Here is a 22,476-nt window from a genome sequence, read left to right as displayed (position 1 = left end):
GGCCAGTAAGTTTGTCTTTGATTCCTGGCAAAAATCTAGAATGTAATGGCTTGGGAACATCTAGAAAAAGAAGCCATGATCTCTAAGAAACAACATAGCCCCAGCCAGAATAGAACAACAGCAAATTAAGCTCAAGTACTTTTTGGACAGGGTCACTAAATTAGAGGATTAGGGGATTGCTCAAGACATGGTATAAACAGACTTCATCAAAGCATCTGACAGTATCAATCTATCTTTATGGACAATACAGAGAGATGTAGGACTGGGCACAGCCGAAGGGTCAGACTCAAAGAATAAGTCAATTTCAGCTTGGGGGGGATGGCCTTTATCAATGACAGATAAAGACAGAGAGGAAGTTTCTTACATATACAGATCCTAAAAAAAAAAAAAAAAACCTGAGAAGGATGACATAGTAAGGGTTCTAAAAGATGTTACCAGGCTAAAATGAACTAGGGACCTCTGAGGACATTCTACAATAGAGCTATACAAAAATGGAACAGGTGTTCTGGGAAGGTCATGGGGGCAACTTTCACTAGAATTAGTAGAGACCAGATGACCACTGACTGAGGATGTTGAAGAAGAAATCAGGAGCAGATATAAGAGATACGACATGGCCTTTGAAGTCTTCTCCAACTCTGAGGTTCTGCAATTCTTATGAGTGTTCTAGAAGAATTTGCCAAGTAGCTGTAGGGATGATTCTACCATTCTTCACTAACAGATTTTCAAAAGCATTGACAAGAAGTTATTTTTGTATATCAGGTATTATGAGTTCTACTCTCATTTTAATATTTTCCTCTTGATTAGGGAAGTCTTTATATACTACACAAGTGTTTGAAGAAGTAGAAATTAAATAACTAACCTTTCAAAGCTCTTTTCATCAGAGATGTTACTATATTTTCTCTGTCTTATTATCTGGCTAAATTGAAAAAAAAAATGAGCAGCAAAGAAGTTAATATTCAAAACTGAAAAGTTTAAAACTGTGCCTTGAAGAAGGGATCTAAAAAGAATAAGATTACTTCTTGAAGGCAAAAGTTTTAAAATGCCACCAAACAATAGCAAAAACTCCAAATATACTCACCAGACAACCAGTAAAGTACAGGACATTTCCCAGTTTCTGCCTTTGGTGGTAAGTAGATTCCAAATTTCATTTTGCATTTTAGTTCCACACTGTTTCAATCAAATATACTTAATTAATTTTTTTTTCTGGACAGTATTTTCCCTTTTCATCCTCTGTTTCAGTCTTCAGAAGAGGTGAGCCTTCTCCTTGCCAGGGCTGACTACTAGAAACTTGTGCCCTTGATTCTTTCTTGAGAGAGCTTGACCCATGGATCTTCATACCTATCTATCTCTTCTCTAACATTCAATCTTTATCTACTGGCTCCTTCTCTATTGTCTATGAAAACGCTCAGGTCTTCCCCAGCCTTTACTTAACCCACTGTCTTGTAAGTATCCTTTTTCCTCTCAAACTCCTCAAAAGAGATATCTATACTCACTCACTTTCTCTACTTTCTCAATATCCAGTCACTTGTAAACTCCTTACAATCTACCGTCTGACTCCATTAATATAAAGAAATTGCTTTCAAAAGTTAGTAGTGATCTCTAAACTGATCAATACAAAAAAATTTTTTCAGTCCTAATCTTAATTGACTTCTCAGGAACGTTTGACTATTCAATCTTCCTGAATACTCTTTCCTCCCCCTTGATTTCCTCTATACTGTTCTTATTTGACTCCCTGCTTTTCCAATTGCCCTTTTTTAGTCTCTTTTGTTGGGCCATCATTCATCTCCCCACATTGAGTACAGCTATCCCCCTAAGTTCTGCCCCAGGCCCTTACATCTTCTCTTTATATGCTCTTCCCTTTAGCAATTTCATTGCCTCCTATGGCTCGATTTTCATCTCTAGACAGATGAATTCAAAATACAACGTATCTACTCTAACCTCTCCCCTGAATCTCCAACTGAATGCTAGACATCTGGACGCCTGTCCTACTGGCATCTCAAATTCAACGTATCTAAAATGGAACTTATTTTGCTCTTAGAACAGTCTCTCCTCTAAAATTGTATTTTGTTTGAATACCAAAATTCTTCCACTTATCCAGATTCCTAAAAATATCATTCTAGACTTCTTACTCCCCTTTATTTCTCTCCATAGCCAATCTCTTGACAAGTCCTATTAATTCTGCCTCCATCCGCCATACTGTCCCTTTCTCATTTACAGAGCCTCTATTTTGTTCAGTCAGGCTCTAATCATCTCTCTCTTGGTTATTACATTACCTTTCTAAACTGTCCTGTTTCTCTGGATCCTCCATAAATCTGCCAAAATAACCTCCAAAACTGCATGACCGTAAGAAAGTCATAGCCGCTTGAAGCTTAAATTTCCTCATTTATAAAAAGGATATTATAATTGCCATTATTATTATAACATATATATCACAAATTTGTTGTGATGAAAACTCTTTGTAAAATTAAAGTGCTATATGAGTATGAGATGTCAGCCCCATGTACACAAACCTTCCTTGTTACTTCTAAGATAAAAGTACTTCAGCGTCTCTGGCTCCAGCCTGCCTTGTCAGCTTTATTTCCCTTTACTCTCCTCCTTTCTTTCTTTCTTTTTTTTCTTTTTGGAGGGGCAATTGGAGTTAAGTGACTTGCCCAAGGTCACACGGCTAGTTTTATGTTAAGTGTCTGAGGCCGGATTTGAACTCAGGTCCTCCTGACTCCAGGGCTAATGATCTATTCACTTCACCACCTAGCCACCCTGCTCTCCTTTTTTCACACTATATTCCAGCCAAAATGGATCACCCTCTGTTTCTGAAAATCATTCACAAGCCCCTAATTTTAGAATGAAAAGGACTTTAAGAGATCATCTAATCCAATCCCCTCCCTCTTTGCAGAATCTAGGCATTTGAACAAGACATTCTCCAAGTCTTGAAAACACTCCCCTGCTCACCTCCAAGGCTCAGACTCTTCCCTTTATGCTTACTTCAGGTACTACTTCTGGAAAGCCTTCCCTAGCCTGTCTCTCACTCTCCCCACCCAGTTATTACTTTCTCCTTCCTCATGTTACTTTGTATTTAGTTACAGGTATACATATAATATCACACGTCTCCCCCCACACCCCCAAATCTAAGTCAAATAAAGAAACAGGCTCAAAGATACTTAAAATTATCTTTGACACTGGTAAAGATGACATTTGATAAGTTACCTGTCATGCTCATAAACTTTCTGAAACCCCTCAAAGCACTTGTTGCTGGAAATCTGTTTCAAGGCCATAGTTTCTTTGCTATTAATAAAAAGAAGTTAACATAAACTTTGTCAGTTTCTAGATAATAAGCTTTTTAAGATACAAACACATTTTCTCAGTTGCATGCTTAAACAAATCCTTGAAACATAACTATTTTTAATAATTGTAGAGAACTTTCAGAAGTTTCTCGGCTTCGCTAATGAAATGTTCCCCTCCCCCATATTATTTTCTGAAAGGCTACAGGGCAGACAAGCAGGAGGATGTATTATGTAGGGGACGTTTTGGGGTCCCTTGATCTGGCTAAGGTATATTCCCCTGTCCTATACAGTTACCTGCAAAGGTTACCAGGCAGATAAGCAAGAGGGAGTGTAATCTTTTTTATTTATGCCTTCAGATATAGTCCTAGAATAATACCCTAATAAGTAACTAACCTTAAGCAAGGGTAAATAGTGAACAGGATTAAGGGAGGCTCCTTCTACATTATCTGCATTCCTTTGATGTAGAATCTTTCTACATTGTCTACCTTCTCCTGGGGGGGTGCCCAAAAACTGTGAGCTCCTTGCATCTTTGGCTCTGTATGAAATGGTCCTGTAATAAACAGACTATCGGTTACACCCCCGTCGTTATTCTCGCTAGCCCACCAACTGCGCTGGCAGCAGCAAATAATCATTGACTTATATACAAAGATTAGCACAAAGAAATGGCACTGAAAAAAAGTATGCATTTTTTGCCACTTAAAATTAAAGCAGGTGAGGACGTCATTACCGAAACATGCTAATTATTTCAGTCTTTGTGTCATTTAAGGCAATTGCCAATAGTCAAAGTATCAAATAAAGCTAAGATATCAAGGACATTGATTGACTGGCTATTGGATAATTGAAAAGGATGGTGATGTGTTAGCCAATTCAAAACTATAAAAAACTTATTATTGGATTTTGTGAAGAGAAAATGTTGTGTAAGTATACGAAGCAATTTTCTACCTGAAGATAGTGATAAATGAATTTTTAAAAATCAACCTTTTCAAGTTGCCTTTCTTGTGTTTCTATGGAAATAAACGAAAGCTAACTTGCAAATGTCCCTGGAATGGTGGGAAGATTAAAAAAAAGTCTAGTTTTGAGAGCCCTGGCTCTGTAATTTTTTAGATGTGTACTAGAAGAAAATTCCTTAATCTCCCTGTGTCTTAGTTACACCTTTTATAAAATAGTGATGACAGTATTTTCATAGTTCCCTCATAGAGACAGGATGAGGAAAAAATGAGATCATTCATGTAAGGTGCTTTGTAATTGGAAAGTGAGTAACTGGTACATGAGTTAACATTCATAGAGGTTGACAGGTTGGGTTTGTTTTTTTTTTTATGCATACCCAACAATAATTCAACATAAGAGCATTCACTTTTTACATGTTATTCCCTACAAGAAGCAGAAAACCATTCTCATTAAAAACTATGATCAGAAAAAAATAAAATCTTAATAGGAAGTACTCATTGTCACCATATCTGGTGAAGAAAGATCAGGCCTCATTAGGAAAAGAACAAAATGACTACTTTGGAATACTGCAGTTAATGGCTTTATCAGACATATTGCAGATAGAAAAAATGAGATCTAAAGGATGAATAAAAATGGGGAGGTACCAGTGCACTAATGCTCCAACATGTCACATAATACTGGAGGCAGACTGAGGAGGTGGAAAGAAGAGACCTAGGATCAAACTCTGGCTCTACAACACACTATCTGTGTGACTACAGATGAGGCTCTTTATCTCTGAGTGCCAATTTTTAACTCTTTACAATGAAAGAGATACATTGAGTATTAAATGTCACCTCTAATCCTAACACTTCTCCAATATATGTCTTATTGTCCTTCCTGAAGCTTCTCAACTAGTGGATTTCTGGAAATAATTTCATTTCCATTCTTTATTATTCAATTAATTTTTTAGCATCTGCTTATAGACACAATTTCAAATGCACCTTTTTCTAATAGTCTAGTGCTCATGAACTGTGTTTGCATTAAAATATGTAAGCACCTTGCAGTCATAGACTAGTTTTTGTTGTGTCTTTATATCCCCAGTACCAAGCAACGTCCTAAACATAGGTAATTTATAAGGCTAATTGAGCTGAACTAAGAGTACTTCAGACAATGTTAAAGCAGCAAAAGCTGCAGAAAATAAGTGAAACTCAATTTGTCTCACTTGAAAAATGTACAATGTTGTCATTCTTACTAGTTATGAGTTGGGAAAAGCAATCTCATTTTCAAAAAATATAGATAAATGACCAATCTGAGAAACTCAAATTTTAAAATGTCTTTGAACATGTCTATGGTCCTAAAATTATTGACTTTACTCAACTCAAGTAATTAAATGGCACAATTTTCAATATTCCATTTTATATGGAGGAAAACTAGATCATTATTCAAACTCTTCTTAGGAAAAGATATATAATCTAGATTGGAAAGATTTTTAGATAGTGATGGCATTTCCAATAAGTTTAAATATGAAATACTTAAGTCATACTGTCCAGTTTCTCTGACTAAAAATGATAACCTTTCATATACAACAATCACTTCTTTATTTTAAAATGTTTTAATGATCATCAACCTTTTGTTTTCTATAGGAATAGTTTCTTTTTCAAATTTAATATTTATTTTTAAACTCCATTTTTTTAAAATTTTGAGTTCCAAATTCTATTCCTCCTTTCCACCCTCCCCTATTCACTGGGAAAGCAAGAAATGTGATATCAATTATAGAAGTGAAATTATGCAAGACAAATTTCCATATTAGCCATTTTGCACAAACAAAAAAAAAGTTTTATAGTTGATCATCCTACAATACTCTTGTTACTGAGTACAATGTTCTCCTAGTTCTACTGACTTCACTTTGTATCAATTCATGTCTTCCCAAATGTTTCTGAAACTATCCTGCCTGTCATTTCTTATAGCACAATAGCATTTCATTATAGTCATATACCATAATTGTTCATTCATTCTCCAACTGATGAGTGTCTCCTCAATTTCCAATTTTTTTGCCACCACAGAAAGCTGTTATAAATAATCTTGTCCATATAGGTGCTTTCCTTTTTCTTTGTCCTTTTTAGGATACGGATCTAATAGTGGTATTGCTGAACTAAAAGATATGCACAGGTTTAGAGCCCTTTGGGCATAGCTCCAAATTGCTCTCCCAAATGACTGCATCAGTTCACAACTTCGCCAACAGTATATTAGTGTCCCAATTTTTTCACATCCCCTGCAACATTTGTCATTTTCCTTTTCTGTCATATTAACCAATCTCATAGGTGTGGGGTGGTACTTCATTCAGAGTTGTTTTAATATGCATTTTTCTAATCAATAGTGATTTAGAGCATTTTTTCATATAGCTATATGTAGCTTTGAGTTCTTCTGAAAACTGTTTATATCCTTTGATCATTTATCAACTGGGAAATAGCTTTTATTTCTATAAATTTTACTCAGTTCCCTATATATTTGAGAAATGCGATCTTAATCAGAGAAACTTGCTGTAAACTTGCTTTTTTTTTTTTCCATGTCCAGCTTTCCTTCTGATCGTGGCTGCACTGATTTTGTCTATGCAAAACTTTTTAAATTTAATGTAATCACAATTTTATATTCCATGATACTTTCTATCTCATTTGACCATAAATTTTTTTCTTATCCATTGATCTGACAGGTAAGATATTCCATGCTCCCCTATTTTGTTAATGATATCACCCTTTATATCTCAATCATGTAACCATTTTGACTTTTATCTTATACACCAATAGGTTCTAAATATATTCACAATCCTAAATGGAACCTTTCTATTTAACAAGAAAAATTAACCTACATAAGTGGTCTGAGAGAAGGTTAGTTCCTTAAGGGCTGAGACCACTTCATTTTTGTATCCTCTGGACTTAGCACAGTACCTGGCACATGGTACTGCACTTAATAAATGCTTATTGATTGACTAATGAATCTTATTTTTTAACAAGCTCACAAAAAAATGACCTCACACTTCCAAAGGAGGTACAACTCAATGATAAATAAGATTATTTCCCATGAAAAGAGGAAAAAAAAAGTTCATTATTTCACTGGAAAATCTTGCTTTTCAACATCTACTGCCATTCCAGTTATATTTTTGGAGTTTCTGAAGTGATCAAATATAGGAGAGCTTTATAATCAGCTTGCCTTCTTTCCCTCATATATGGTATGCTGATTTGCTTTTCAATCACTTAAATAAATTTGAACCAGACTGCCTTTTCTCCTTGCTCATGGAATTCTTCTTAGTGTCAATCTGAAATCAAAATAAATGCTCTATATTTAGCTATGGGGAAAAAAAAATATGAAGGCTTAAGAAGAGAATGCCTTTTCAGGTTATTTTAAAAACCACCCTACTTTCAATTCAATTCAAGAAATATGTACCTTACATCTTCTACTCAAGGTAACGTTAGAGGTTAAAATTCCTTTTTCTAAATATTTCTTGCAACTAGCTTAAATTAAGAGAACAAGTATGATTAACTGAAAAACCTGACATAAAACAAGATATAAAATATATAGATATAAAGCTGAATTGTGAAAGAAATATTTTTAAGCAACAACATTATATGTAAAAAAAGAGTCATTTTCAATGTCAGTTATTAGATTTTTAAACTCCACTTCAATTGCAGTGTGAAACGTTAATTGCAATACTTGAACTTACCTATTCAGTTGTTTTCCCACTTACTGACACAAAGTGATGGATAAGAAGGTGTATGACCTGCCACCAAACACAAAAGGATTTAGATAATGGAAAATATTCCTGATAATAAAAAAGTTACACCTGTGTGACACACATTTGTACTGCTAAACAGACATATATGACTATAGGACAGAGTGGGGCAAAATATAAAGACCTGGAATTAATACACCTGGTTTCAAATGTTATTTCAAATACTAGCTGTGTAATTTTTGGCAAATCACTTAACGACTCAGAGCCCCATTTTCTCGTCTGTAAAATGGGAATAAGATTTGCATTACTTCCTTCACAGCATTATTCTAAGGAAAGTGCTTTACAAAACTTAAGGTTTTGTAAGGTTATTGCTTGAGTTATTACTATTGTTCTTATTTCAGAGCAGGCTTTTATGCTAAAAGTGTCCAAGTGACTCATGTACTTAATGGCTTTACATGCCAACAAACCTGGAGGCAGATATATTAGCAGCATCATATAATCTTACTCCATATCTTGTTTCTCATCTCAGCTTCTGACCTGTATTCAATTTGGGGTCAGGTGTTATGCCAATAGGGCCTAGCACCAAGTAAAATAATGTGCCTTGGAAAATAAGGCTTTTAGATGATACAAGTTTTAAATATGTAAAGTATAAAATGAAAAGATGAATTAAGTCTGAATGCTTAGGTTAAGTCTTCCAAGTCTTTCAAGAAAAATAGTCTTGGGGCGGCCAGGTAGCACATCGAGTAAGAGCACCGGCCTGGGGGATCGAATCGGGGCTCAGACACTTAGCACCCACCCAGAAACACCTGGCTGTGTAACCTTGTTAAGTTACTTAACCCCAATTGCTTAAAAAAAAAAAAATTTAAAAAAAGGAAAAAAAAAAGAAAAATAGAAAAAGTCTGAAGTATTGCAGTCACTAAATTCACAAACCTTGTAGGTAAGTTTGGGCTACCATATTTTATATAAAACAATGTTCCCCATTTCACCTTGATATGTGGGTAGAGAAGATAAAGGGAGAGTAAAACAGGTAATTTTATTGCACTATCTCTTTTGCAATCCTGATCCAGAAGGAAAGATGGGTAAGTAGTGCTCCTTCATGAAAAAAAAATGTTTTGAAAATGTTCTTCCCAAAGCAATATCAATGACAGTTGTATACATATTCATATATGAACTATATTTAGTACATAAACCAAAGAATTTGACAGAATATGGGATTTTCTGAAGATCACTTGAAATTTCAGCATCTTCATTAAAATCACTCAAAGTGGTTAAATACAAAAAGTCCTAAGTTAAGAGTAAATATGCAAACTGCAGTTTCACAAATCAAAACTGTACAAGTTTTACTTTTCAGAGTACACTGGATTTTCCTACTGGGGGAAAAACATCAAAATCTGGAACAGTCTTCATCTGATAACTTTTACTATATCAAATACTGTATGCAGGGTAGGTGGTAATTTTTCCTTTCAGCTTCAGTATAGCTATTATCCTGGAGGGAGAGGATAAAGCATTTACTAAGCTAATATAGTACCTTTGTGCCAACTACTGTGCTAAGCAATTTACAAATATCTCATCTGATCCTCACAACAATCCTACCAGGTAGGTTCTAGTATCATTCTCATTTTACAACTGAGGAAACAGAAACTGACAAAGGTTAACTGATTTGTCCAGAGTCACATGGCTACTAAGTGTCTGAAGGTCTGAAGAAAAATCTTCTTGACTTTAAGCCTAGCTCTCTAGATCCAATGGACCTATCTAGCTGCCCAGCTATTAGTATGTACTATAGGGCTTTTTAAAGACCAACCACTTTGCTGTACTCTTGCTTTAATCTCATACACACACACACACACTCAGTCATTCATTCATTCACTCACATTCCTCAAACCAGAATCCATGGTCAACACCACCACTTTTATTCCTCTGTACTATCTCTTTCTTCCAACCAAGTAGTACCCCCCCATGTTATTTACTCATTTTTCCTTTTTTTTCTTTTGGCCTGTGCAAAAAGCATTCTCTTCAGAATGTTCTTCACCAATCTATGTTTATCACTTTAAAATCTGGTTCATGAGCTACCTCCTCCTCAAAATCTTCCATTGTCACTCTAGCTCTAAATGTCTTCAGACCACATCCCTTCCCGTCCCTCCTGACCTCTTTGCCAAACTTTTAATCTCATATCTGCAATTGTCTACTAGATATTTCTACCAAAATGTCACTTAAAAAAAATCAACATACATAAAATCAAACTCCTGGTCTTCTTCCAAATCACCTTCCCCTCCAGGCTTCCCTATTTCTGTCAAAGGGACTAGTACTTTCATAGTACCTGTAGCAGCAAGCACCCCAGCATCCCCAGGGTGGCTGCCAACACAGGTTCTTGGATCTGCTTTGATAAAGGAAAGCAACTCAAAATGGGTTAACAAGCTTACTTTAATCCGTCAAACATGTATCGCTTACCTAGTTTAGGGGAAAAAAGTCAGCACCCCAAACTTCAGAGTATACAGACAGAATTATCAAGACAGAGAAACAGATCAAGTAGACAGGTTTCCAAACTGTCCAACCATTACATCCATACCAAATCAACATCTGGGTTTTTCAAAGGGGGGGGGCTCTCAACAATGGCTTCCCACAGTCTCATCTGATCAAATCACAGAACACTTCTTAAAGTGAGCCCCAAAGCAAAGCCTCACATCAGGGATTATATAGCCTTCTCCTGGGTCAGAGAATGTAACCACCCTCTTGACCCACTGCCCAATCACACAGCATCAAGGTGTGGGCATTCCTGAAAACCAAGCCTCCTGCCACAGGCTCCATGTGACCACATTCAGCCTATTAGGAGGCAGAGTATATTTTCAAATCAAGGAAGGCTCTCAGAGTCTCTTAAGCCTATCAAAGGGCCTAAGGGCAGGGAAGATCTTTAAATTTGCATTTCCATTACAGTACCTAGGCTGGAAATTTAAGTCATCTTTGACTCTTCCCTCCTTTGACCTCCATAGCTAAGAAATCAAGTGTTATCAATCTTTTCTTTTAACTCTCAGTGACATTGCTAGGCCTTCATCTAATGCCTACCTACTGTGTAACACTCTCCTAACTAACTTAACTCCTAACTTAACCTGACTTCTCCCCTTTTCCAAAACTTTCTGCACAAAGCAGCCTGACTTATTTCCCTCAAAGGCTTACATTACAACCATGCTCAAAAGCTTCCAATCTCCCCCCCAAAACTTGGTTCCAATCTAACAATAAAATGACGAGGTAGTTCTAAAACCACACTAAGTTCTGTCTGGTTCTATAATCATGTATAGGTTTATGTTGAAAAACAACTCTCCCTTGCCCTTTAAGGTCCTCTTCCGTCCTTCACCTCCAAAGTTTTCCCAAAAAGTACTATTTCCTCACCAGTCACTCATCCTCCAAGCCATGTCTTAACCACCTTAAGACTGTATTCCAATGGCCTCTTCTCAGTCCTCGTCCTTTCTGACCTCTAGGCAGCATATGGCACCATTCAGCACGCCTTGCTTGGTTTCTGTGACACAGGTATACTGTTCCTCCTACGTCTCTGACCACTTCACCTCTAGTGCCTTTGCTGATTCCTCATCCTCCACCTCTTTAAATAAAGGTGTCCTGCAAAGTTTTTTCCCCCATATTTCTTCCCTTTCCTCATGATCTCAACCATTCCTGTAGCTTCAGCTATTAACTCTTTGTAGATAACCCCTCAACTTTATTTTCATTCCATTTGTCCTAAGAACTACTCTTAGATTTCCAAATCTCTAACAGGAATTTTTAACTGGACATCACACTCTTCTATCTCTAAGATCAATATCCCTCAAATCATTTTCTCAGACACTCAGGCTCAAAACTCTCTCCTGTCATATGAAATTAATCACCAAATTTTGCAAATTTCTTTCTCCAAAAATGTCTCTCATATCTGCCCATTACTGCCACTACCACACTAATTTATATCTTTTATCACTTCACACATATAACTCCTTAATCTCTCTCAAATTTATTTCTTGAACTTCTGGTGATTGGTGCACAACCTGCTGGAGTAATCTTCCTGCAGAACATCTCGGATAAAGAGAACACTAAATTGTGCAGTGACCAAAACAATGGCTCTAAAATCAGAGGAGCTTGGTTGATGTCCTTTCTCTGACTACTTACTACCATCGACTGAGCAAATCATTTAATCTTCCTATGTTGCTTTCTTCTCTGGAAAGTGAAGGAGACTGGCCTACATCAATGGTGTCAAACTCAAAAAGAAACACAGGCCACTAAAATACACATAAGGATCCCTGCAGTTGTATTGACACCTCTGGACTAGATGACCTGTGGTTCCTTCCAGTTTATAGAGCTATGATCTCATAAAATCAACTTGGCTTCTAGTCCTAGACTTTCCACTCATTAGTTTTGTGACTTTGGCCAAGTCACTTGATCACTGTAATCCTCAGTGTCCTGGCAGAGTGCCCAAAGGAAAGCACTATATGTTAATGCCCTTCCAAAGCTGTGATGCCCTAAAATTAACACAATTCTACAAATATAGTATAACCAGGTTGAGTATAGCAGGGCTATTTCCTTCCCAGTTCTAGACAATATGCTGTCTAAATAATTCAAACTTAATAGTTTCACTAATTTCAAGTAGGAAGGACTTTAGGGATCATTTCCAACTTCTTCATTTGACAAAGGAGCTCAAAAAGTTCTGGGATTCAAATTGAGTTCCTCTGTTTCTAAATATAAGGCTCTTTCCATTGCTTCCCTATTTATGTATCTCACTTTTAAGTTAAAAGCTACAGTAAAGAGATTGGTCTCCTTGCCACAAACCTTTCCTCGTTCTAATCCATCCTCTATACTAGACTATCAAAGTGGTATTCCAAAAGCTCTGTTCTCCCCATTCAATAAACTCCAGTGACTCGCCATTACCTCCAGGATTAAATATAAAATCCCTTTTGGCTTTTAAAGTCCTTTATTGGACATTTCCTACCTTTCCAGCGTTCTTGCACCTTACTCCCTTCCACGTTCTCTCTAATTCTGTGATACTGGCTTCCCTGATGTTCTTAGAACAAGACACTCCATTTCTTGACTCTTTTCAATGGTTTTTCCAATGTCTGGAACCCCTTCTTACCTAAGCTTCCTGGTTTCCTTTTGATCCCAGCTAAAATCCTCCCTTCTGCAAGAAGCCTTTCCTAATTTCCCTTCAAACTTAGGGCCTTCCCTTCGTGATCATCTCCCATTTACCTGATACAAATCCTGTTCGCACACAGTTGCTTTCTCGTGGTCTTCCTCAACAGACCATGGGCTCCCTGGGGGCAGGGACTTAAAAAAAAAACAAAAAACTTTTTCCTTTTAATTCCCTGTGAGGAGCATGGTCTCTGGCACAAAATAAGCACTTAATCAATACCTTCGGACTGACTACTACCCTCTGGCGGAAATCGCCAACATTATCATTTCGTTTTATAAATGATGGTGGCACTGGGAACAAAAGGCAAGGCAGCTCCTGCCCTCGGAGATGATATTCAAGGAGAAAGGGTACAGCTTTAAGGGTTATTACAGAACCGAAGTGCAGTGGTCACTGTCCTGGATCACGTGTGGGTTTATTCAAAGGCACTAAAGTGTGGACTTCCTTCCCTAGCCGCCTCTGGGGATTTTGCTGATCTGGACTTTAGACCACGTGTTCCTGCCCCCTCTCGCCTCTCCCCGCTCCAGTGTCCCGGCGGGTCTCGAATAGTGCGGTCCACCCTCCAACTCATTTCCCCACTACACAAGGGGGGGTGGGGGTGGGGGAGTCTCAATCTAGCACCTTGAACTAGTTTTTTAAATACTTTGGTGACTGTATTTCGACAGAATAATCTCCACTTTCAATCTTTACTATTTTATTTTATGCGCTGAAAAACAAGATGGCTCCCCGGGGGGGGGGGGGTCTCCAAGATAGAAAAGGGGTTGGGTCTGCACAAGGGGCAAGGGGGCAGGGGAAGGAATTGCCATCAATTCCTCCATCCCTACGGACGATTCACCCCCGGCGGCCGCCCCTCGGGCACAGGCCTCCGTACACCGGGGCGGATTTCCGGGGTGAGCCGCGGCGCGGGTCAGCGGGGCCGGGGAAGGCCGGGAGCAGACCCCGGGGCCTGAAGCCCAAGGCCCGCGCGGCGAGAGGAGCTGGCGGCCCCTCAGGCAGCGACAAACTTACCTAGCTCCGGGTAGGCGGCGGTAGGGATAGCAAGGGGCAGAGAGAGACAGGAAGGGGAGGGGCCGAAACTCATCCACCCGCCCCGCCCCCTCACTTCCCGCCTTCTCTTCTGGCGCTTCCCGGCTGCCTCCGGGCCCTGCTGCCCTTCGCGCGCCCAGCGCTCTTTGTCCTCCCTCCCACTCCTGTCTTCCTCAGTCCTCCTTCCCTTTCTTTCTCCTTCTCCCTCCCTCTTACTCTCCCTCATCTCTCCCCTCCCTCTTTTTCTCCCCCACTCCTCCCCTTCCCCCCTTTCTCTCTTTTCTTTAATGAGGAAGGAGGGTTCCAAGCTAAATCTGAAGATCTGACTCCTTTCCCACCAAAGGTCAGTTGCACACGTGGTGAACAGCCTTTCTCTAAGCTAACGGAATCAGAGAAGTTACACAACTGAGAATTTACCAGATAACATATGGTGTGAACGAGCTCTCCTGCTTTGTTGTTTCAGCCCTGTCTGATTCTCCGTGACTCCATTTGGGGTTTTCTTGGAAAAGATACTGGAGCGGATGGCCATTTCGTTCTCCAGCTCATTTTACGTTCGAGGAAACTGAGGCAAACAGGGTTAAGTGACTTCCCCAAGGTCTCTCTGCTAGTAAGTGTCAGGTCACATTTGAACTCAGGAAGATTAGTCTCTGCCCTTCGCCTCCTAGCTGCGCACTCTCCTAGGAGAGAGATATATCAATTCAACTTAGAAAAAGAAAATCCTTGATCTCACCCAAGGAAAAATGTCCTTAAATCGCTACGGAGGGACAAGGAACGTAGGAACAGGGACATGCTTTTCTACATGTCAGCTTCTTTCTGGAGTCTTTCTTTCCCTCTAGGAGCCTCTTCTTGAAGAGAGCCTTCTATTGAAGCTATAAGTACTAAAATCTTCCCTTTTACCATGTTTTCTCAACAAATCAACCCCTAGGTGTGGAACATCAGGTAGGCATTCTCTACCCAAGGGGAGAGTCTTAGGCAAATGTACTTGAGTTTAGGGTTAAAATGTTAAAGGCTTTGTTTGTTTTCAGTAAGATAATGAGAGTTCCAAGTCCCACTTGGTAGATACTCTCTCCACCAGTCCTGCTTATGTGTTTGACCTTGGTACAAGTCACTTAGGGTCATTGATTTAGAGCTGGAAGGGACCATTGCATGTTTGAAGACCTATTTCCTTTATGTGTACTGTGGAGCTTCAGCAGATAAGCTCAACGTGAGACACATTCCACCAGTACTTGATGGACTTTTTTAATCTGACTAATATGTATACCGTTCTACCATTCAGATATTCCATATCTGGAATTCCTTACCAGAATTCCTTACCTGGGTCCAAGAGGTGGCTTATTACAAAGCAGTTTGGTGACATGGGTCATGTTGTGAATATTAAATGAGATAAGCTAAATAAATGCTATTATTGTTTTTACAACCACTACTACTATTTGCTGCTGTTGCTACTCCTCCTCAGAATACCATCACCACCACTTCTACTTTACCAATGTCAATGGATAAAATTTATTAAACATCAATTGATTACTCTAGTTTTGTCAAGTGAGAATAAACTTAGGGCGGAAAGTGCTCATCTATCTGCTCAGACCTCTCATAATTGTGCTTTTGAACCAGCCCAAGGGCATGCTTTCTAATAATTTGTTTTATGAAAAATCAGTGTCCCCAGCAGAATTACAGGAGTCATAGCTTCAATTTCACTTAATACATATAAACTTACTGTCTTCCTCCTCTCTTCTCTCCAATCAGCTTGAAACTCTCCAGGCAAGTCTTTTTTCTATGCTTGTGATTCCATTTCTGTTTAGAAATTTGTTGCCCCTAGCTCATGGAGTGCCTTCCTATTCAGATTTTTGGTATGGTTTTCACATCTCTAACCTACTATTCTGCCCATATTTCTAAACCTAGTTTTCTCCTTTACCTCATGATTTTAGTCAGAATGCTTCATATTCCCTCCTCCCACACCCCCAACTTCAAAACACAGTGGTTCTACTCAGGTATTCAGCCTTGTTCAATATCCATAGTTCTCACTGAAGACCTTTATATAATTTCCTGCATTACAGATGATGGCATTTAGGGGAGACATCATAAATGAAAAAGCATTTATTAAGGGCAGAGAGTTCTATAAATGAGATAGCTTTGCCTTTGTTCTGACATGCATAGTTGGATCAGATTAAGCAGAAAATTTGGTGTGGCTAATTGACAACAGTTGTAATCCGAGCCCTGAGAACAATAGTTCTTCTACTTGTAGTGTTAAGGCAAGCCTCTGCAGAAAGGGAGTCACCCAATATTTGGGGTTTTTAGCCCCAACTATGTTCAAATAAACTTGGCTTGAGATTCACTTCTCAGTTTTGTCAATGCCTTGGATTATCTTTTAGCAGTTAATTATGCTCTAAGATTTAATTTGTAATCCCAAAGTGAGGAAATGAAGTTTTCCTCTAAGGCATTTAATTATGTCAAACAAATTAGGAGAAATCCAGTAGAATGCTGACTGTCCCAGTAATTTATAAATGACAGCAGTAGAGGCAGGAGATATGGCAAAGGCAAATACTGTGCCTAATGGTTCCAAACAATGGTGTGTTCTTGCAGCAAGATTTTTATCATTTACTTTTTAAAAATAATATTCTAAGTTGCCCTCAGAATTGTAACTAGCATTAATATTGTATTTAGGTTGGATAAAAGTTTGTTCAATATGCTGCACATTGATAGTAAAAGAAAAGTATTTTTTTTATTTAAGATTTTTTATATACTAATTATGAAAAGTAGTAGGTCTAAATGAGAAGTCCAGATAAAGAGTTGATCTTACCATCTTCTTCTATATAGCTATTTTGGTATCCTTACATGTAGCTTCTACATATCTCTATATTGTCTGTCTGTCTATCTATATTTAAGGTTTTGATTTTGGAAGTAAACAGTTGGTTATATGTGGTAAAGAACAGAAGAACAGAAAGTGTTTTTCTTTTTTCCTTTTTTCCTTTTAATTTATGGAATAAAACAAGCATTTCTATAACATAGTATAAGAAAAAGATGGTTACACATGAAACTGCAAATCCATTATGTGCAACTTGGTAGTCTTGTTTATTTTAATAGCAACAGGGGTTAAGTAACTTGCTGTAGGTTCTGAGTATCTGAGGCCAGAACCAATCCCAGGTCTCCTGACTCTGGGGCCGGAGCTCTTACTCACTGAGCCACCTGGCCGCCCAATCCTTTTAAATATATAATAAAGTTGTCATGTAAATTTCTTTTTTTTCCCTCTCCCCACCCCTGCCCTAGAGATGGCTACAATTAGACACAACTATATATATGTAAAATTGTACACATTCTTCTATTTATCTGTTCTTTCTCTGAATGAAAATAGCATCTTTCTATGACCTTTTGTAGTTAATTTGGGTATTTATAATAGTCAAAATCACTCATGCACTCAGTCATTAAGATAATATTACTATAACTGTATACAGTGTTTTCTTGATTCTGCTCATTGTGCTTTTCATTATTTCATGCAAGTCTTTCCATGACTTTCTAAGATCAGTGAGCTCATCATTTCTTATGGCACAGTAGTATTCCATCACAATCACATACCACAGCTTGTTCAACTATTCCCTAATTGATGGACATCCTTGCAAATTCCAGTTCTTTGCCATCACAAAGAGAGCTGCTATAAACATTTTCAAATATATAGGTTCTTTTCCTTTTTCCCTAATCATCTTTGGAAGTAGACCTAGTAGTGGTATTGCTAGGTCAAAGGGTATAGGTAGTTTAATAATTCTTTGGGCACAATTCTAGGTTGCTTTCCAAAATGGTTGGATCAGTTCACAATTCCACCAGTTCCACAATTCCAATTTTTCCACATCCTCTCCAACATTTTTCACTTTCCCCTTCAATTATTTTTGGTATAAAATGATTTCTCAAGGTTGTTTTAATTTGCATTTCTCTAATCAATAATAATAAAGAACATTTTTTCATAGGACTATGAACCATCTTGAGATATTGATTTTCTGACTCAGTTTAAAGTATGTGTGGTAGGCTTTTGACAAGGGACAAGAATGTATCTTTTTTTAAAAATAAGATGTAATATTTATATATTTTGCCTTTATATTACATAAATTTCTCCAAAGAATTTTTTTAAGGAAAAGAGGAAGAGAAACAGGAATCAGCAAACCCAACAATACATCAAAAATAATCACCTGAAAATCTATGCAATATTCTACACTAATGGCCCTCTAACCATTCTCATGGAGAAACACAATTTACTGCATAGAAATAATAATGATTCTTAGTATTTATAAGATAAAATAACAGAGAAGAAGATGGAAGTAATTTTTATGGTCTCCAATATCTATATACCAATGTACAGTGAATACTAGTGGTGAATAAAGGCTAAAAACTTCCAAAAGGCCTTAGTAGATGGGCCTTAGAACTAGAATTTGAAGAGTATATTAACATCATGCAGGAACTACAAATAAAAATAGCAAAACATTTAATAAATATGGGATAATAACAAAGAAACATCAAGTAGTATAATCATTATCTAAATAATCAATTTCTTCCAGATTCCCATAACAGTAGGGAAGGGAATCTTTTCCCAGAAAACCCGTGCTCTAAGTGAGAAAAGATTGGATCAAAGCTGCAGTGCCTCTCCCAGCAATCATCTGTGCTTCTGAATTTCTTGTCCCCACCTCTTGCAGCTTCCTTGGTTTGTTTCCAGAGATTATCTTAATGCTGCCACTCTTCTTAACTTCCATAGCTGCTACTCCATTCTGTCTACACTCAGTTTCTATAGTTGCTATTCCCCTCTGCCTCCAAAGCAGATGTTTGATACTTTTCACCAACCTGCTGCTGCTACTGCTGCTATCATCAGCTATTGTCCATCTTCTTCAAAGGGAGGAGTTATTGCTCTTTTGGGAGGAAGTTGAGTTGGGTCAGCAAGGCTTAAGGGATCATCAATACATTTTGAACTTCCTTGTTAGTCAAGTTAATAGTACCAGGCTGGCACATAAAAGGACCTCTTTGGTGACTATCAAGACCCATCCTACTTGTCCCCTCTCACACCACCCCCAACAAAAGCTCCCCAGTTCTTACTTCCAATAGGGTCAGAAAGAATAAGTTTCATTCATATCTTCCATGACCCAGCATGTTGACTATCCTTCCTCCCCTCCCCTACCAACTTTGCTCTGTAATTCCCTACTGAGTCTTCTTGAGGGGAGAGAGAAGTTTGTATATTACTTTCCATTGATCCTTTTAAATTCCCATTGTGTTCCCTAAAAGCTAGCTCATGAGCTTCAGAGATTTCCCAGAAGAAGTGGTTGGGAAGGGTAGGAGGAATAACAGTATGTTCTAGTAGACATTTTCCTGAATGGAAATCCATGAAATTAAGGATAGAAACATAATGGAGAGCATTTAAGTGAGAGAAACACAGAAGGTATAGTTGCTTTATGTTGATGCTGTCTTCTTAATTTCACCTCTCTCTTGTTTAGTTAAATCTTATTTTGTTGTTCAATTGTATCTGACTCTTCATAACCCTATTTAGGGTTCTCTTGGCAAAGACACTGAAGTGTTTCCCATTTTCTTCTCCAACTCATTTTACAGATGAAGAAACTGAGGCAAACAGGGTTAAGTGACTTGCATAAGGTCACATAGCTAGTAAGTGTCTGAGGTCAGATTTGAGCTTAGGTCTTCCTGACTGGAGGCCCACTGGTCTATCCATTGGTCCACCTTCCTGTCCTAAATCTTATTTAGATTTCTGATAAAGAAAATAAAAAGTGGACACTGGTTCAAGTACAAAAAGCATTTACTGGGGACCCAGAAAAACATAAACTCACAGTAAAACATCAAGCTCATCTGATAATGGAAAATAATTGTTGTTATTAAAATAATCTCACAGTAAAATAACAAATAGACCAATCCATTGGTGTTAGAATGATAACTTACTATTCAGGTTAAACTTCATGAAGTAAGAGCTGTCACATGTTTGGATTGATATTCTCTCTATTGGATGATATTTAGCTGAAGACGTGTGCATAGATGTCATACATACAATACCAGCAGCAGCATTGATATGAAAATTTATATGCTAGTGTGCTAAACCCTGGGGGTATGAAGAAAGGCAAAAACAGTCCCTGCCCTAGAGAAAGGAGAACACAAGCAACTACTTTGTGTACATACAACATGAACACACAGCACACATGTATGTATGTTATATTTGTGTGCACATAAATGTATATTATAGACACAGATCTAGTAAATTGGAGCTCACCAGTTCTTAAAAGAGCTTCAGGATATCAATACTCACATTAAAAATACCCCAAATCAGCAATAGTAAGAAAATGCAAATTAAAACAATTAACACTCTCACACCCATCAGATTGGCCCAGATGATATAAAAGGAAAAATGATAAATAGCAGTCACACTGATGCATTGTTGATTGAGCTATGAATTGGTTCAGCTAGTCTAGAAAACAATTTGGAACTATGCCCTCAAAGTCATTAAACTACACATATACCCAAAAAGGTCAAAGAAATGGGACCAAGATCCATACTTACAAAAATATTTGTAGCAACACTTTTTGTGTGGCAAAGAATTGGAAATTAAGGTGATCCCTATTAACTGAGAGATGGTGGAACAAATTATGGTATGTGAATGTATTGAAAATATTATTGTGCCATCAGAAATGAGGAAAAAAAGGTAGATATAAAGAAATTTTGGAAAGTATATGAACTGATTCAGAGTGACTTGATCAGAATCAGAGGAACGATTTATACAATGGCTGCAGCATTTTAAAGAAAAAGAACTGGGAAAGACTTAAGAACTCTGATCAATGCAGTGTCTAATCAGGACTAGATAGGATAGGCCCAATGACGAAACATGTTTTCCTGACAGAGTTGATGGACAGTAATCAGATCTCTGAAGAATGAGACACACATTTTTGTGTGGCTAATGTGTAGATGTTTTTATTTGACTCAATTACAAGGGAGGTTTTTGTTTGTTTTCTTTTTTAAAATTAGTGGTAGTGAGAGAGGGTAGTGACAGTGACGCAAAAAAGGAGGAAAGAGTTTATTTTTTTAATTAAAATGTTCATTATAAGATTCATCCTCACTTTATTTATACTTTACAGAATAAGTAATAAAGTTTAATTTGCTATTGTACAAGGGATAGATGACTTGCAAAGAATTAGATGTATCAGAACAGGCAACTAGAAGAATAGTAATGTGTCTTACTTATATACAGTAACTAAGAAATATCCTCTGTCTGATTAGCAAATGTTACAAAGCCTGTACTGCCTTTATTTGTCTTCTTTGGGAAATGGGCTTTTTAAAAAGTGCTTAGAAATACACATTTTCCAAGTATTAAAGACAAAGCCATTATAATCACCAAAAGGTTTAAACAACTGTATCAATTGATTATAGTTTCAAAATAGCTGCTCATCACTTCTGAGAGAGTTTCCAGCAAGTTGTTCTTCATTGCAGCTGCGATCCTTCTGACCATCGGTTTGCTTATTTTTGATTTATGTAGAGTGAGTTATTTCAGAAATGTGGATTTCCGACTTAGATGCGGAAGGTAACCAGTAAGAGATGCTAGAGAACAATAAATATGCTCTTGATGTGAAAGTGATAAGTGTAACCTGATAGTCTTCTTCAAAGATCTCTTTAATTCGACTTTCTGTTACCCCTTCCACCTCTTCGTATCGTGATATGTAGTATCGAGTTTCTACGGGCATCCTGGGTAGTTTTAATTAGATTCTAAACCTCTAGCGCTTTCTTTTTAATGATCTGGAGCTATGTCCCTATTCAAAGTGGCAGGAGAGACAAAGCACTCCCAGTTCAGCTCCCAGGAGAGCCGCGGGGACACGCTAGCTCCATCCTCGCGATCCGCCATCTCAGACATCTCATAGAAAGCATTAAAAACAAACAAACAAACAAACCCACCAACAAAACGCAAAAACCCTGAAGAGAACCGAAGAAAATTCAGAGGGAGACAGACAGGCAGCACAGCTTTGAAGCTTAACGTGCTGAATTCATTACGTACTTAAAAGAACACACACACAAACTGGATGTAAGAGATTTGCAGCGTCATATTCGATCCTTTTTCTGCTCTTTGAATACGGAAATGTTCGTGTATATTGATGTTTATCAAGCTCAGAATAAGAAAAAAATAAAAACTCTGAAGCTCAGAGTCGCCTGCCCTTTGTTAACTTCCATTTGCAAGTCACTGAATCACGAAAGCATAATCGGTAGAGGACTTGACCAAGTTCTCACCTTATTTTACAAAGGAGTAAGGTCAGTAGGGTGAAGTAATAATGGCATTATGAATTTCCTCATCGTGCGAGTATTGAGTATAGTTTGGTGGTTATGGACCTCTCAAAATTTAT

At 37.7% G+C, this 22,476-nt stretch overlaps 1 protein-coding gene across 3 annotated transcripts in view; it reads right to left on the bottom strand.

The window, feature by feature from the left end:
* ESD (esterase D) overlaps positions 1-14,226 on the bottom strand; it is a 39,086-nt gene extending 24,860 nt beyond the window's left edge. Inside the window, exons 1-5 of one of the 3 annotated variants that reach the window (XM_069063688.1) lie at positions 14,102-14,226; positions 7,927-7,983; positions 3,675-3,831; positions 3,205-3,282; positions 1,079-1,167 (exon numbers count right to left, since the gene is read on the bottom strand). In XM_069063688.1, coding sequence (XP_068919789.1) covers positions 1,079-1,167; positions 3,205-3,272 — 157 coding nt within the window. In that variant the 5' untranslated portion in view covers positions 3,273-3,282; positions 3,675-3,831; positions 7,927-7,983; positions 14,102-14,226. The remainder of the gene's footprint in view (positions 1-1,078; positions 1,168-3,204; positions 3,283-3,674; positions 3,832-7,926; positions 7,984-14,101) is intronic. The other 2 variants (XM_069063687.1, XM_069063689.1) reach the window with 2 other exon arrangements.
* Positions 14,227-22,476: the final 8,250 nt, after the last annotated feature.

The sequence above is a fragment of the Petaurus breviceps genome, unplaced genomic scaffold (genome assembly GCF_028583685.1).
Source record: "Petaurus breviceps papuanus isolate PSGF00001 unplaced genomic scaffold, PetGlider_PUasm1.0 90594, whole genome shotgun sequence".
NCBI lineage: Eukaryota > Metazoa > Chordata > Mammalia > Diprotodontia > Petauridae > Petaurus > Petaurus breviceps.
This window is presented reverse-complemented; position numbering and strand designations above follow the sequence as displayed.